A 15,541-nucleotide genomic window follows, 5' to 3' on the forward strand; every position below is an offset into this window, starting at 1 on the left:
CACGACACACGATACGAAAGGTGCGCTGAGCGCTTGATTAAAAGCAAATATACGTCGTCAACCCAGACCAACATGAGATTATGTGGTTCTCGGTATAGGCCACAAGAAAAAACAGACCGCTCGTGCTACAACGCTGTCATGACAGTTGCAACGCCGATGCCACTGCTTCGGCACGCAGTCTCAGTTATGGCTTGGCCCCCTTGCCCTGCTGCCCAAAGAGATCGTCGAGGAATCCCGTCCAGATCTTGCGGACCGTCGCCTCATCCTTGTCTTTGACCATATCCACGAATTGGCGCGCACTCTTGCCCACCGTCTCCGTCAGAGCTGTGAGCATCTCGACTGACAGTTCGGTTGGATGGTGGCCATCGTGTACATCGCTCATGGCACTTGCAGGGCCACCGGCGACGTCTCCAACAGTGAAAATCTGTGGCTTCATAATCGTCTCCTGACCACGGGTATCTTGATAGCTTCCAGCAGCTGCATCCAGCTCCGGGTGTCTCTCCAAGACTGCTTCGGCTTGGTCGGATTGGATATAAGGCAGAATAGGAACGCGGATGGAGGGAGGATTGATTCCCCACGACTCTTCATGTAGCTTGGGGAGGTAAGCAAAGTCAATGGTGGACGTGTCGCCCACCGCCTTGAGGGAGCGAGAGGCGTTGAAGTGTCGCTGGGGTGCGGTTTCAGAGGGACTGATGATGCGGTCAGTTTCAGACCTCGCAAAAAGAGGGATGACAAACATACCCTGAGACAGGCTTTTTTGTTTGCTCGACGGCAATCCGTTTCATGGCAATGGAAAAGGCTCTTGCTTGTAAGCTGTCATGGCCCGCCAGGCGGTCAATCAGCTCGTGCTTGGTGCCAGAAGCTGAAAGTGTGCGCTTCTGGCACTCTTGACGGAGGTCCTGCAGAGTCCATGGCATATAGGTGCTCTTATGATTGGGGTCGATGGGTCTCGGAGAGGCATGGACACCAGTAATGTGCAGGCTTCGTTTGGCCGGGGTCGACCCAGGGGTGCGCTGGAGGTTGCGCAGGGCTTTGAAAGAGGATGCTCGAGGAGCTGCCATGACGGCCGATACGACTAAAGACTATAGAGTAGAAAGGTATAGAGATGCCGGACGGACGGTCGCGAGGTTAATGAATGGTGTGGAAGATGTTGTGATCGATGTAGTCTTGCGGGGGGTTCATATGCAGGGTTGGAATGGTGGAATGATGTTTGGGGAGGGGGCACCTGTACGAAGTATTGGTGCAACGGGGAGTTGAAATGGCGGCCACGGTTTGGGGTTGTTGGTGATATGCAAGTGACGGCGGGATTCGTCGGGGTGTGAAGGGAGACCAAAAGGAACAGAAGCAGGAATGAGATGGAGCTGCGTCGGGGGAGATGATGTTGCCCTTATGAAGCACAGCTCTGGTGCTCCCGGAGTGGCTCTATCTCATCCATCATTTGTGTTCAATGGAGAGGCTTCGCTTGGGCGGCCAATGGCTTCCGGTGGCTGTCAATGGCCGCTAGGCTGCGGGTTTGGGCCCTTGGAGCGGGGGATTGGGGGCGTTGGCTCGGGTCTTCTTGAGCGTTGAGAGCAGGGAGCTTGCAGCTTCGGTCTCCGCATTGCTGCCTCTTGACCGATTTAGTTCTCAACACTGGCTAGTAGTACGATTGCTTCCCATCCGCGGCAAAGTACCATGCGTGTTTCGGTAAACCTGCCTTTTTGGCGGGCTGGTGTGAGAGCGGTGTGTCACTTTTCGCTCGCAAAGAACGGGATATGGTGCCGACGATAGACACTAGATAGGTGCGGAGGACATGCAAAGACTTGCTCTCGCTACTGCTTATCAAGCCATACATACGATACCCAGTATCCTTGCCAGAACTCTGTCCACCGGCAAAAGTCGCCTGGTCTATCTCGAACGAATGTTCCCCTGGGGGTTCCGGCAAAACATATAGCCACTAAGCAGACTGAAAATGCCTACCAAGTACAAGTAGGTACCCAGTACTGGGTAGGTGGGCAGAGAATAATGGCCTAGACTCAATATCCCGGACCATAGATGACCGGGAGGTATGGTCACTTAATACCTATGCGGTCCGTACTCCGTATGGTCTCCGGACGGGAGTCGTATCTCGTTTGGCGGGTGACTGGTCCGAATGCTGACCAGATCCCGGCTCCTTCATCATTCATGAGGCTGACCAGTTGCTAAAAATGGTCGGGGAAGCTCGGATCTATCAGAGCTATCGACTCCACTGCTCTCCAAAGGTCCAAAAAGGCCTTGGTGACTGTGAACCCCTGGTCGACGCCTAGCGCAAGGCTTGCCAACTTCCTGTTCTTCTTCAAACTGTTCTCAACACCATTTATTTTCGACTGTGCCAAATTCAGCGCCTTTCTTTCATTGTCTGTTTGGCAGAACTGGTTCCCGACACGAGCATTTGATCTGGGGCTGAATTGAGACATCGCAGGTTCTTGCAGAGTTAGAAACCCAAACAAAGAGCACATCGCGTGTCTTGGAAAGATCCTTCCTGATGAAATTCGACAATACGCCGCGATCTGGTGAGATGTTCTTGGATGCCACAGCACTGAGCAGAAGATCTTGGTATGCTCAGCATGAGGTGATCTGAGATGGATCAACGGTTGGTGATTGACGATGATGCTCTCGTGCGTCTTGACGCTTCTTGGTTTGCGAGGAAGGCAGCAGCTGCGCAGACCTCGAAGCTTGAAGTCAACGTTGCAATCGAGAGCAGATCATCGCTCCATGCTCCATCTTACTCCGTCTACAGAATCTTGTCAGTGGATTGTCCTGACAGGTGCAAAGAGGCTCCTTTCATGAGGGATGCAAGCAGGCGAAGGAAAGATGTTTGTCTCGTCTCAACTCCACACTTGGCTGCTCGCCATGCACCTGCACAACCTTGTCCCCAACCCTCCTTTGCCTCTCTGGCTATTGCATCAGCCGGCATTGTCTTATACTCTCTTGGTAATGGTCTCAAGTCGTCTTTCGTTGTCTGACGTCGACTGTGGTTGTGGCTGTTGTCGGTTATTCCCTCCACATCGCTGCCGCTGCGTGCGCCTCTGACAATTCCTGCGCCCTCCCCGTCGACATCATTCCGCTCTGACAACACCACGCAGCTCTGTTGCTTTCCCCCTCTTTTCCCCCTCGTCCAGTGTTCCGGAATCTCTTGGAAACGATCAATTCTCGCCAAGCACCTCACACGTTCTTCTGTTGAATTCACCTTGAAATTGTGACCGTTCTCGCCTTCTTCTCCTCCCTCGCCGGCCCCTCGTCTTCCTCTTCTCCATCCTCCTCGACTGTTCTTCCAGAGCTTCATCCTGTGCAGGGTCCTTTTTAGCAAGCCGCAGCTCTCCTTACACCCCAGCATCCCGGACCTCATTGAGAGAATCCCGGGTCAAGCCGTGTGAAATTTGTTTTGTTGGTCAGTCGGGATATTCTCGTTTCCGCTGGTGATCCTTCCAGCACACCTCCGGCAGCACGCTTATCTATCTGTCTTCCTCTCACTTAGCTTCTCTAAGATCCCTTTGACACCCTTTGGAGCCTATCAATGGGGCGTGGACCTCGTCGCCACGTAAAGAGCGAGGAGGATGAGTCTGAGGACGAGGTTTTGCCCCCAATGTCTCCGAACACTCTGAAGGAACATCAATTGAAGATGATTCAGCGGGTATGTTTATCATGAAACAGTCTCCGAAGCTTCTGGCTGAATTTGCTTTTCAGGCAGACCTTTGTGAAGACAATGCAGACGCGATCAAGACAAGCGACTACTCCAACCGTGCCCGTCCATTTCCAGCCATCTCTCTCACGCGCGAGTGCAATATCAAAGGCACCGAAGCTGCCAGAATTGCGAGTGAGAATATAGCGAAGACGTCCAAGTGGCAAGGTAAGAATGTGTACTTGCATTGTGTCTTCGTGGCCTGACGTTTTCTAGGTTTCGGACAGAGCGATGAAGCCGTTGACGCTCTCTTCACCCAGAAACAAGTTGGTGATGGCAATACTCATCGCAATAGCTTGGAACAGCAAAAGAGACAAGAGGAGGAACGTCTCGGGCATAAGCTTGACCTCGAAGATACGTACAATGACTATGGTGGCGGTCGACGAACCGGCAAGAGAAGTGTCTCCGTCCATAATCGCCCTCCACCAGTGTGAGTATTTTCCAGGCGTTCCTCTCTTCATGACTGAATATGCTCAAGGTATTCTGCTCAATCAGTCCCCAGCACGCGTCCACCTTCTGCTGTGCCAAAGGAATCATTATTTCCGAACAGTAAGGCAGTTCAGGCCCGGCCCTGGCCTCCTCCAGCTTTCGAAAGTACACCTTCCATGGCACTTATTGCGAAGATAAACCAGTCACTTGGCAAACCCAGTACGGACAAGCCATCTGTCATGTATGCAACTCCTAAAGTTGCTGCAAACGAACTCAATCTCAAGCAGCGTTCCCTTACACTTCCGGCTCAGTCTTATGGGTTTAAATTGGTGGAAGACCCAGCACTGTTTATGTCGACTGTCAAGGGCAAATTAGGAACTTGGATGCAGGAGGAGCAGACAAACGCCCAGGAGACGTCGCCTTCCGATGCGAATGCTTCCCAAGACGCTCTACTGCCTTCCTCAACTGAGCCTACTGCTCAGCTCAAGCATACGTCCGCTGAGCGTCTTGATGATCCTTCTATTCGACGAGTTCCAGTTGACGAATTCTCCTTCTCCGTTGCTAACGTTCTAGCCCCAGGCGATATCCCGACGCATACAGATGGTGCACCGAGCCCTGCTGCACTCTCGGGTTTCTCGACCTCAACCACAAACCAGGGAGAGCTCTTGACCGGAATTCAGGCTGTCACCAATGATCTCATTGGTCTTGGTATTCAAGATGCTATGGTATCCGGTGATCGTCTCATGCCAACAGCTCATGGCGGCGCCGATACTGCGCATGCCAGTCCACTCTCACCCAGTGGCAGCATTTTAGACTCACCAATCCTGGACAACGTCAGCAGTGAAGCCCTTGCTGCCGATAACCCTAAAGTCGTCATTATCAATGGTCGTCGATATGTCCTCGAAGAGGAACTGTTGTGTCTCAAGGAAGCGATTGGAAACCAACCTGGCAGTGCTGCTACCAAGGTCGTCCTCGATTTCCCTTCCAAGCCAGTTCCTGAAGCTGCTCCTGTCCTTGAGCCGTCCTTGACCTCTTCGACGCTCGCCTCTACCGCATCTATTGCAATTCGCCCATCCCGGCCTATCAACCCGTTCGCCCCTCGCGAGCCATTGGCGACAAACGACACCAACATTGCGGCAGCACCGATCTCATCTCCCATTGTCAAGAAAGACCCAGGCCCACCGCCTACCGCTGCGAAACCAGCAGCTCGACCTTCCTCGGTTGTCACAAGCAATAAGACCATCCATTCGAAGTGGGCTGATGAGCCGTCCTCCGGTCTGACTAACCGTCCCGCTGCACCAGTCATGCGTTCTCCATCATCAATAATTGGTGATCGCAAGGTTTTCGGCCACCTCTCGAAAGAAGCCGCCGAGGGCCAGAAATATGATCCCCCTCCCCCTCGAGTCAAGCCTGTGGCACCCAAGCGTTTCAACCAGGCTCCTACCCCGGGTTTGGCGATGTTGCTGAGGGATATGGCTGCTGCCGGACATCTGCATTCCGCCGCAGCTGAGGATGACGAGGAGTTGTGAGTGTGCTGACGTGTGTGGAGGGTAGGGTGGTCTCATGGCGACGGCGATGGTGAACGGGGAGAGCAACATCCAATCTTGGATGGGAAGTCCATACATAGTACCTAGCACACGATCAATCACAGAGAAAGAGAGAAAACACAGTGCCCCTGAAAAAAGGTGATGGAAATGAGATAGATTCGTTGCCTAGATTTCAGCCCTTCCTCACATAGGTAGTGAGTGACTTCGACCGATATGCCAAAAGTTGCCTTCTAGGTATGTATGCAATTCAACCCGCCTCACTTTCTCACTTTCACTTTCACTTTCACTTTTCGTACATAATCATCCATCTAATACTCCGTATCATGTCTAGTGATATCTCCTTCCCCCAGGACGCGGCCGCCTTCTTTGGCACCCACCCACCCACACACCGTTCTCCTCCCCACAGCCCCGTTGTGGAAGCATGCTCACAGCGGCTGCTGTCGCTGTTATTACGTGTGAGACTGTGGATATGAGGTAGAAACCACCTGCCCTGCCCTGCCTGCCTGCCCTTCCTGGTCAGTAATCATCCACTTTGAGGTTTCTTGTCCTTGCCTGCCCTTTCGAAACAGAAGCCATCTGCACATCACACGATAGTCTCAACCCAGAGAAGGGAATTTTTTCATAAATCTCTTGGTATAACATTTCCTTGTGGCTTTTATCTTGTCCAGGGTATCTGCTAACTTCAATTCACGCCTCACGCCGCCAATGACTCCCGGATCCGCCTCTCCATGTCCTCACCCGCTCTCTGCCTAACCATCCTCACAATCCAGTCCTGTTGCTTTGGGCCTAACAATCTCAGTCTATTCAGGTACGCTTGCAGCGTCTTTGGGTCGGTCCGGTTAGACTGGAGATCATTAAGGCCATTGGTAAGAAGCCAGCGTTGCAGACGTTGGGGGTCGACCAATTCTTGATCCTGTTCTGAGTTCGAGGGAGGAGGAATGGTTGCCGCAGAGCCACCTGCAGTCTGTGGCGGTGGCTGTGGTTCCTGAGGTCGAAAAGGTTGGGCAGGGCGAGCCTGCCGAGTTTGGGAAGATCCACGGCCTTCGTCAGCTTCTTCGTCTTCAGTGTCTGAATCAACATGTCGTAAAACTGCACCACCACCGGCCAAAATGCGGCGAAGTGATCTTACTGTCTCACCCTCCCCTTCTTCGTCAGCATCTTCGACCATGGCTGAGTGTGGAGGATGTGGCAGCGGATTTTGGGCCACCGTTGATCCTGAGACGGGAATACTCTCCAGTTCCGGCATACTGTCGCTCTCATCGACCGTCGCATCCGCATCCGAATAATTATCCCACCCACCAGCCATCCCCAGTCCCTCAGGGGTAACACCTTCGCCCAATTCCTCTGCATCATCTAGATGAAGTCTCAGGAGCTCCTCAATCATTTCAGGAGGGATATTCCCACCAAGTTGCTCTTGCAATTCACGTAGTGCAGCTTGACCTTCCGATTCACCCGCTGCGTCTGCCTCGTCTGCGACTGCGGGCTGTTGAAACCAATTCATGATCCGTGTGAGAAGACTGCCAGCTGTGCCAGCAGTGGCTCCTGCGGCGTTGAAGATGGTTTGCATAGTTCCGTCAGCTCCCCGTGTAGGACCGGTGCCGGGTGCTCGTGCAACAAAGTCGGACAATGAGTCTGGGGGAGGGAGCACGTCGGAAGATGAAGTGGGCATAGTGGTGAACCGGCGTGGGAGCAGCGCAATTAACGACGGGATTTCGAGCAACATGATGTGTCTGGCTTCTTCGAGAGAGATCTCTAACTTTGGCGCTTCTGGCGCGGCATCGATGGCATAGCTGTAGTGAGAAAGGGTCTCTGCAACTTCGACAAGTAGGCTGATAGCTTCGGGAGTGTTCCACAGGTCTTTTGCGCGCGTGACGTAGAGTTCAGTGTAGAGTTTTTCAGCGTCAGTGGACGGCAATTTTGCCCAGAGCGACGTAGGAGGAGGGGAGATATCGAGCGCGGAGACGAGAGCGGACAAGATGTAAGGGTATTTGTGCATTGCGACCGCGAGGCGAGTGCGAGCATCTTGTGGTTTACCGGACCTTTGATAGGCAAGTGCCAGAGAGATCTGGATGTTGGGTAAGAAATCCCAGGTTTGGCCATATGCGTCATCCGAGCAGACGGCAATGAGCTGAGCCTGTTGACGGCCCCTCAAGGCAAGTTGATCGATCATCAAAGTGACTCCATATGGGTCTGTCAGTGGGCTGAGTTGAAGGAGGATCTTGGCCCATTCGAACGCGGTGCGCCACGTTCCTCGCATCTCAAGATTTTTGATGTATCGCCATATTGCGAGATACAGTTCTCGGTTGGCCGGTTTATTAAACGGCACACGAGCCACGCCACTCCTCAAGGCAGCTGGAAAGCTGCTGTGTACAGACTTGCCGAAGGAGAACAATGCACGTTCTACAAGATCTCCCGAAACCGCATGATCGCCTTGATGTTTGGCAATTTCGGAGACCTGTAGTAGAGTGGCAATGTGGTACGGATACATCGATAACAGGCCAACCATTCGCTGAGGATCCATGGATTCGACGGCCATGCGGAAGTGCACTTGCGTCTCGCGATAGGCATCATTGTGCATGATGTTATACCGCTTCTCGAAGGAGTCCTTGGAAGCGGGGTCCGGTTTGACAAGCTCCATGCTCAATCCTCCACTTGTGGCCAGAGGCCACTGTTCCCTGCCTTGAACGAAGACGTTCCGCCTATGTGCGAGAGTGCCCAGCTCTTTGCCTCTGCTAGCGACGCAATATCTTCCCGTAAGTGCAGTCGCCAAGTCAACGCCGCCCTGCTGGTTCTGTTCGCGGCGGCGTTGATTACGGGGTGAGGCACGAGACTCTTGCCCTTCAAGGGCAATGTTTCCAAAGAGACTCTTCATTTCGTTGACAGGGTTGAGATTGTGCGAATCTATGGCCAGGAGTCTGGTTGCTCTTGACTCCCAGGTCGGCGTTTCTTGTTTCTCGGTAGAAGCCGCCTGCGCTCGCCCTTCTTTCGCAGCCAATTCTCTTAGTGCCCGATCAACCTCATCGCCCGATTCATCTTTCTGCTTCTCCTGTTCTTCTGCTTTACCCTTGCCCTTCTTCTTGGATTTCTTCTTCTTCTTCTTTGACTTGGGCGGAGGGGTCGAGGTTGAAATCTGCGGAAGGCCGGCGTCGGCATTTTCTGTAGGCTCTGCGCGTGGTATGAAGTCGTATTCGTGTTCATCGGACTCACCGTTATCTCCGACCCCCTCCAGCATGTCAAAAGCATTCGTGGGCCGGGGAGGCTGCTCTGGGATGTCATCCTCGTCTGACCCTTCCTCCTCCTCGTAGGCCTTTTCGGCGGCCTCAACTTGTCTCTGCAACTCCTGCTGCCGCTGGAGTTTGCGAAGGGCTCGCGAAGACATGGTTGATCGTCTGCTAGAAATACCAACAACAAAGAATGAACAACGGGGATGGTGGAGGGATGAGGAGCTGTGACGCAGACAAATTAATTATTCGGCGGCCGCACCGAGTCACGAGTGACGTTTGCGCGGGCGACGAGTGGGGCCAATATGTTAATCTCCGATTGGCTCAATCTCAGATCTGGTTGCCGCAGCCTCATCGCCTTGAAGAACAGATTGAGTACCGCCTGCAGCACACACCACAGTTTCTGCTCAGTTGTCTGTGTCAGGGTCGCTGTCGCTGTCGCTGTCACCCAATCTTCCTGGCTTTTCATCTTCTCCCTAGATGCTATCATCCTCAAGTCTCTTCTCTCCTCCTCCTTGACCTCCAACGTCTCCAATGCGTCGCGCTGCCCTTTTTGCCCTCCGCTCGCCCCGACGCTCTGCCTTTCGAAAGCTCGTCTCCAAGTCTTCCCCCTTTGCACCTCCAAACCATGTCGTAGTCTCGGCCAACGCGCATTCCTCCTCCCTCGTCCGCAGATACAGTACGTCTCGAACACCGTTCCAGTCCTCTATGCGTATCCCTAAGATACCAATCATCTTCGTTGGATCTCTAGGCGCGATTGGAGCCTGGTATGCATACAGAGGCGATGGGCCAGAGCATCTCCTGAAAAGTCACCCCTCGTCAATATCAGTGCAGCCGAGGAGGAGTCTGAGCACCACCGCAGATACTGCACAACCTACTACGGAAGCCACTGACGCCACGCCGCTACCTGCGGGCCCTGAACCGTATCGGAAAGCATTGGTAGTGGACAACGACCAATTCTTCACCGGGTCCATTGTAGGGGACGGTCCGCTGGCCAAGGATACAGATGACTTCGGCAGGAAAGTGCTGGAGATGATGACCCCTGAGCAAGCCACAGAAAGATTACGGAAGAATGAACAGTCATTCCTCGTTGGCAGAGGACGTGGTGTGGTGAGATATGATATGGTTCAACTTCCCAGCAACGATCCCATTGAGGATGACCACGCAGAGAAGATTGTCGAAGTCCCAACCACAGTCGCTGCAACAGAGGGCGCATCGTCTTCAGATTGGATGTTCTGGGGCGTCTTCGACGGTCATTCGGGATGGACAACCTCTGCGAAATTGCGCCAGGCCTTGATCTCTTTCGCCGCCCGCGAACTTAATCGCACCTACAAAGCCGCACTATCAGACGCAAAATCACCCTTCCCTTCGCCCGCAGCTATAGATCAAGCTCTGAAATCCGCATTCGTTAAGCTAGACAATGAAATCTGTCTGGACAGCGTCAGCAAACTCAGCAAAAATCCCAGCAAACGGCTCGCCGCCGAAATCCTTGCTCCCGCCTTGTCAGGCTCCTGTGCCCTTCTGTCTTTCTACGATTCCCAATCCAAAACCCTCCGCGTGGCATGTACAGGCGATTCTCGCGCCGTGCTTGGCCGCCGCAACCCCCAATCGGGTAAATGGTTCGCCACGCCTCTCTCAGAAGATCAAACAGGCTCCAATCCGAATGAAGAAGCACGCATGCGTGCCGAACATCCCGGTGAGGAATTCGTCATTCGAGCTGGCCGGGTTTTGGGAAATCTGGAGCCAACACGCGCATTCGGAGATGCATTTTACAAATGGTCGCGCGATACGCAGGACCGAATTAAAAAGAACTTCTTTGGGCGCTCACCACATCCACTTCTGAAAACGCCGCCGTATGTTACGGCGGAGCCGGTGGTGACGAGTACAAAGATAAACCCGTCCGATGGCGACTTTCTTGTGATGGCCACCGACGGTTTGTGGGAGATGCTGACCAACGAAGAAGTTGTGGGACTCGTGGGTCAGTGGATTGAACATCAAAATAAGCTTGCTAGCAACAAGACTTCTGCTGGCTCGAATACTGCTGCGTGGTTGACGAGTTGGTTCAAATCAACACCTAACGGGCTGCCCGTAGAGAAGGGTGGCAATATGGACAAGACTGGTCGTATTGACACTTCCTACAACCAGAAGGACGCGAAAGGTGGCAAAGACACCAACACCAACAATGTCGAAAAGCCCATCCGCCAGCAGCAATGGGACATCCCCGCTTCGCCCCCCTCCACTTCTAATCGCTTCGTCGTCGAGGACAAGAACTGTGCAACTCATCTCATCCGAAACGCCTTGGGAGGGAAGGATAGAGATATGGTGTGCGCATTGCTCACATTGCCAAGCCCCTACAGTCGGCGGTACAGAGATGATCTCACAGTACAGGTTATCTTTTTTGGAGAGGCTGGTGAAGCTGACGGAAAGGTGGTGATCAACGAAGAAGCCACGGCACGGCAGGTCCAGAAAACTGACGACGGACAGTTAAAGGCGAAGTTATGAATGAAAGAAAGCATGCTTCTGTGGACAGAGAGAGAAGCTTGGAGAAAGCTGGACCTCGGGCTCCCTTTCGCTTTTTGAATGCTTGCGCTTGCGAGAATCTTTAGGGCTGAGTTTGATATCCTGTCCTCCTTCATTTCCACCACGGTTGTGCGGTGGTCAAGCGAAAAGAGGGCTTTTCGGTGCTGATATATGTCTACGTTGTCCCCATTTGCACGGTTGATAGATCTATTTTGGAGGGTTCGCCCGCAGCTGATGCATGCATGCAATGGCACGATGAGCGGAATCGAAGGGTTTTCCTCAATCATCTGTTTTAGTATGAGATTTGACTAAAATGTTTGTTTCACAGGATATTCTTGTTCACCGCAAAGGCCGTAGCGTGGTCGGAGTTACAAGGCTGGAGGGGCTAAAGCGTTGATTTATTGGTCCTGCGAGAGAGGCAGGCCAGCCCAAGAGAACTTCGACAAATTCTACTATTCCGACTGGTGGAACTGCTGCAATCTTTCCTGGCGCCTCTCAATTGCAATGCTCAAGTGTGCTGGGAGGGCTGTTTTCCCCGTGACTCTTTGGTGGCTAATCGCTCAGGCCAGTGTATGAGTATTGCCCATCTACGGACCGGAGTACCCGCTACGTAAGCTCGATATATCGAAATCAAACTCTTCTGATCAGGTTGAGAACACATGTTGGTCTTCCAGAAACAAAATCGAGGTCCTGAAGCTGGCCAGATGCAGCTCTTATGTCATGTAGTGCAATGCAGGCTTTCACATGAAAAGTTGACAAGTCGGTGCTCTCTCAGGGAAAAGGTCGATATCGCCATCCCCCTGGGACTCAAAAGCTGACATCAGATTGACCTTTCGTGAGTTGGCTGGGCAATCTCATCCATTAATTCTCTCCGGAGTGATCTTAACCGGATATAAGTCTTAACCATGGCGGTGCTGGTCTGAGGGCGGACTCACTAAGGTGTGTTTGGGTTCGCCATAGTAAATACAACTAGCATATCCTCACCGGAACCGTGATTCTTGTATGTTGAAAGCGCTAATCTTCTCACTTCTCCACTTGTCCTTTTGGTTTGGCTTGTTTTGCTTTCAAAAGTGGAAAGCGCTTCGCGGTTCCAAGAACACGGGCCAGTAAAGGCCGTTGAACAAGCTGTGTTGTTGTTGTCCCGATAAGGTACAGAACCACAGCTGTAGACAAGTCGCTCCGGATGATCAGATAAGTAAAGACGGTAGGCATCGCCGTCAGGATATACGATAAAGTCTTGGACAAATTTGCAGAAAAAACCTTCAATCTTTCGGCATCGCCGTTCAAGGAGCTCGTGTCTGTCTCTCGTTTGGCAGCTTCCCTCACCCTTGTCCATACACTGAAGGTTGCCAAGACCCCATATGTAATGGGGAGAATCCAGAGGTGGTCGGGCGAGGCCAGATTGGGTATCCACCACAGGGTTTCGGTCTGGAAGCCTGGTTCCATGGGCACAATATTGGGATCGATGGTGCTGCCATCGGCCCTGAAGAAGAGCGAAGTCACCGTCCGCTTGTCGCCAGCCATACGCCGTATGCAATCCATACTGAATACCCAAACCGGGATGAAGGATAGTGCAAGCACAGGCTCCACCCAAATTGGTAGGTATGAGTTATGCTTTTGAATGGCTTTCCTCCGAGCTTTGAGCTGGCTCGCGACCCAGCTCTCAGCTTTTTTGGCATCCGCTTCCCTCCCTGAGGGGAACTTTATCCTCGCCGTGTCTTGGTAGGCTATCCGCCAAGCAGATGCAAGCTGCATTGCGGTTTCTCTTCGTTTCCGACTTCGATGCGTTAATAGCTGGACCGGAATCCATGTCATGCGAAGGAGTGAGGCGGTCAGTGGGATCGACAAATACCACGGTAGGCCAGTCAATGTATGTATCTCTTGAAAGACGGTCCCAGACAGCTGTAGGCATTCTGCTGCAAAGTATTTAGGGCTCGAGGAATGAAAGGAGCGTGACAACGACCGGGGGAACAGGCGAGCCCGACTGTGGCACTGCGGTTCGACCTTTGTGTAGCGTCGAAGAGAAGCGCGACAGAGCATTGCTAAAGGTTTGCTGATAGAGAGAGCAGATGGGAACTTGTCTTGTGTCTTGTGCTGCTTGTGGTGCATTGACGGATGACAGATGACGGATGAAAGAAAAGTGAATCCGACTCACCAACGACGCGCAGAGAGCAGAGAAGCGTGGGGAAAGGCGCGTGGCCAGAGCCTGCGTCATTGTTGGTTGGCGGCAGAAAGAGGCCACTGTTCACCAGCCACTGTGCTGCGCCTAGAGCCGCACCTGATTGATCTGAATCAGTACCTCGTATTGTTGCTCATTTCAGCTCGTCCGTCGTGTCTTATTACCCCTTACGCACTACTAAATCGTCCTCGTCCTCTCCCGGCCAACAGTTTTGGAAGCATGAGTCTCGTTGACCATTGGTGTCTCCTCCAGCATTGGCAATGCCCACCTCATCAAGCGTCGTGGCAGCTTTGGCGGTAGTGCCGCTCTTGCCCCTCGTATTCGCCTTTCTTATACGATTATCGCTCCACGTGCTCGGTTGGTACCTACAAATACAGACCAGGGATCGAAAGGCCGCGATTATCGAAAGGGTCAGGCGGGAGATAGCAGCTCTATCGGAACACCAGCCGCTGTCCCAGGAAGCCGAAGATGGCTGGGAGAAGGTCGAAAAAGCAGGCACCGCTGAGAACGGAAGAGCTCTTGTTGAGGATGAATGGGGCGGAGTCGTTGGGTTCTTTCATCCATTCTGGCAAGTCCCTGTTTTCTCGTAGGAAACCTTCCTAATCTTGAGCAGCAACGCTGGCGGCGGCGGCGAGAGAGTGTTATGGGCCGCCATAGCCGCAACTCAGCAACGATGGCCCAATGCCGTTTGTGCAGTGTACACCGGTGATCACGATGTTGACCGAGCGGTGGTGGTAGCGACGGTCAGAAGCCGGTTTGGAATCACCCTCCAAGAGCATTCCCTTGTCTTTCTATACCTTTCGAAGCGTCGGTTCGTTCTCGCGAGTACTTATCCTCACTTCACACTGCTGGGTCAGTCATTGGGCTCGGTGGTCCTTGCTTATGATGCCTTTCAGCTGCTCGTGCCCGACATCTTCATCGATACCATGGGTTACGCATTTGCAGTCGCTTTTTGCAAATTCCTCTTCCCCAGCGTGCCTAACGCGGCATATGTGCACTATCCGACAATTTCCACCGACATGCTGGATAGTCTTGAGGACACGACAGGTCAGAAAGGGATTCATGCTGGTGCCGGGAAAGGGCTAAAGGGAAAGGGAAAAAAATATTATTGGCGTGCCTTTGCATGGCTCTACGGCTTTGTCGGGCGACAGATCGATGTGGTGATGTGCAATTCGACCTGGACCCAAGGCCACATCCGACAGCTTTGGAAACCGAAAAGAGAGTCCTCCTCATTTGCCGCTATAGTTTATCCGCCTTGTCCAGTGGAAGAGTTGGAATCACGAATCCCATTAACAGAGGAGAGTGAGAAACAACGAGAAAATATCGTCCTTTACATTGCCCAATTTCGACCCGAGAAGAACCATTTTTTGATTCTCCGATCCTTTGCTAAGTTCTACCATGGGGCAAAGGAGAAACCTAGGCTGGTTCTCATCGGATCAGTTCGAAGCAATACACCGGACGAGAAACACATCTACAAACTCCGACTTGAGGCACGAGAGTTAAAGATCACGGATGCGACCACCTTCATTTGCGATGCCCCTTTCTCAGTAATTCTTGAATATCTTAGAAGGTCGAGTATTGGTACAAATGGCATGTACGCCGAGCATTTCGGAATCGGCAACGTGGAAGGACTGGCGGCAGGACTGATCCCAGTGGTACACAACAGTGGCGGACCCAAGCTCGACATTGTGGTTCCGTTCGAGGGTCAGCCCATTGGCATCCATGCCGAGACGGAGGATGAATTTGCCGCTGCCTTTGCCCGCGTGACGGCCATGAGCCCACAAGAACGATATGCAATGAGAGTAAGAGGCCGCAAAAGCACCAAGAGATTCTCAGAAGCAGTGTTTGAGGGGAAATGGGTCGAGCAGATGGAGATGCTGGTGAGGCTGCAGAAGTTGCGGAGTGGACATGGCATCTAGAACGGCAGATGCACCCAAGAAAGACT

The 15,541-nt window shown here is 52.8% G+C and overlaps 6 protein-coding genes across 6 annotated transcripts; 3 read left to right on the forward strand and 3 right to left on the reverse strand.

Annotated features, from left to right (window-relative positions):
- Positions 1–184: 184 nt before the first annotated feature.
- On the reverse strand, positions 185–1,061 carry A1O5_05417 (uncharacterized protein; the record flags this gene model as incomplete). Its single annotated transcript, XM_007746018.1, has 2 exons — positions 185–689; positions 742–1,061. 2 exons carry the CDS (start codon positions 1,059–1,061, stop codon positions 185–187), a joined length of 825 nt encoding a protein of 274 aa, XP_007744208.1.
- Positions 1,062–3,604: 2,543 nt separating this feature from the next.
- Positions 3,605–5,658, forward strand: A1O5_05418 (uncharacterized protein; the record flags this gene model as incomplete). The annotated part of the gene is made up of 4 exons (XM_007746019.1): positions 3,605–3,652; positions 3,706–3,868; positions 3,917–4,130; positions 4,179–5,658. 4 exons carry the CDS (start codon positions 3,605–3,607, stop codon positions 5,656–5,658), a joined length of 1,905 nt encoding a protein of 634 aa, XP_007744209.1.
- Positions 5,659–6,370: 712 nt separating this feature from the next.
- A1O5_05419 (uncharacterized protein) lies at positions 6,371–9,055 on the reverse strand (the record flags this gene model as incomplete). The annotated part of the gene is made up of 1 exon (XM_007746020.1): positions 6,371–9,055. One exon carries the CDS (start codon positions 9,053–9,055, stop codon positions 6,371–6,373), a length of 2,685 nt encoding a protein of 894 aa, XP_007744210.1.
- Positions 9,056–9,431: 376 nt separating this feature from the next.
- Positions 9,432–11,399, forward strand: A1O5_05420 (uncharacterized protein; the record flags this gene model as incomplete). Its single annotated transcript, XM_007746021.1, has 1 exon — positions 9,432–11,399. One exon carries the CDS (start codon positions 9,432–9,434, stop codon positions 11,397–11,399), a length of 1,968 nt encoding a protein of 655 aa, XP_007744211.1.
- Positions 11,400–12,440: 1,041 nt separating this feature from the next.
- A1O5_05421 (uncharacterized protein) lies at positions 12,441–13,329 on the reverse strand (the record flags this gene model as incomplete). Its single annotated transcript, XM_007746022.1, has 2 exons — positions 12,441–13,211; positions 13,270–13,329. The coding sequence occupies 2 exons, from the start codon at positions 13,327–13,329 to the stop codon at positions 12,441–12,443; spliced, it is 831 nt and encodes a 276-aa protein (XP_007744212.1).
- Positions 13,330–13,856: 527 nt separating this feature from the next.
- A1O5_05422 (alpha-1,2-mannosyltransferase) lies at positions 13,857–15,515 on the forward strand (the record flags this gene model as incomplete). Its single annotated transcript, XM_007746023.1, has 2 exons — positions 13,857–14,182; positions 14,210–15,515. 2 exons carry the CDS (start codon positions 13,857–13,859, stop codon positions 15,513–15,515), a joined length of 1,632 nt encoding a protein of 543 aa, XP_007744213.1.
- Between the last annotated feature and the right edge of the window lie 26 nt (positions 15,516–15,541).

This window comes from Cladophialophora psammophila (assembly GCF_000585535.1).
Source record: "Cladophialophora psammophila CBS 110553 chromosome Unknown aczJe-supercont1.7, whole genome shotgun sequence".
NCBI classification, from domain to species: Eukaryota; Fungi; Ascomycota; class Eurotiomycetes; order Chaetothyriales; family Herpotrichiellaceae; genus Cladophialophora; species Cladophialophora psammophila.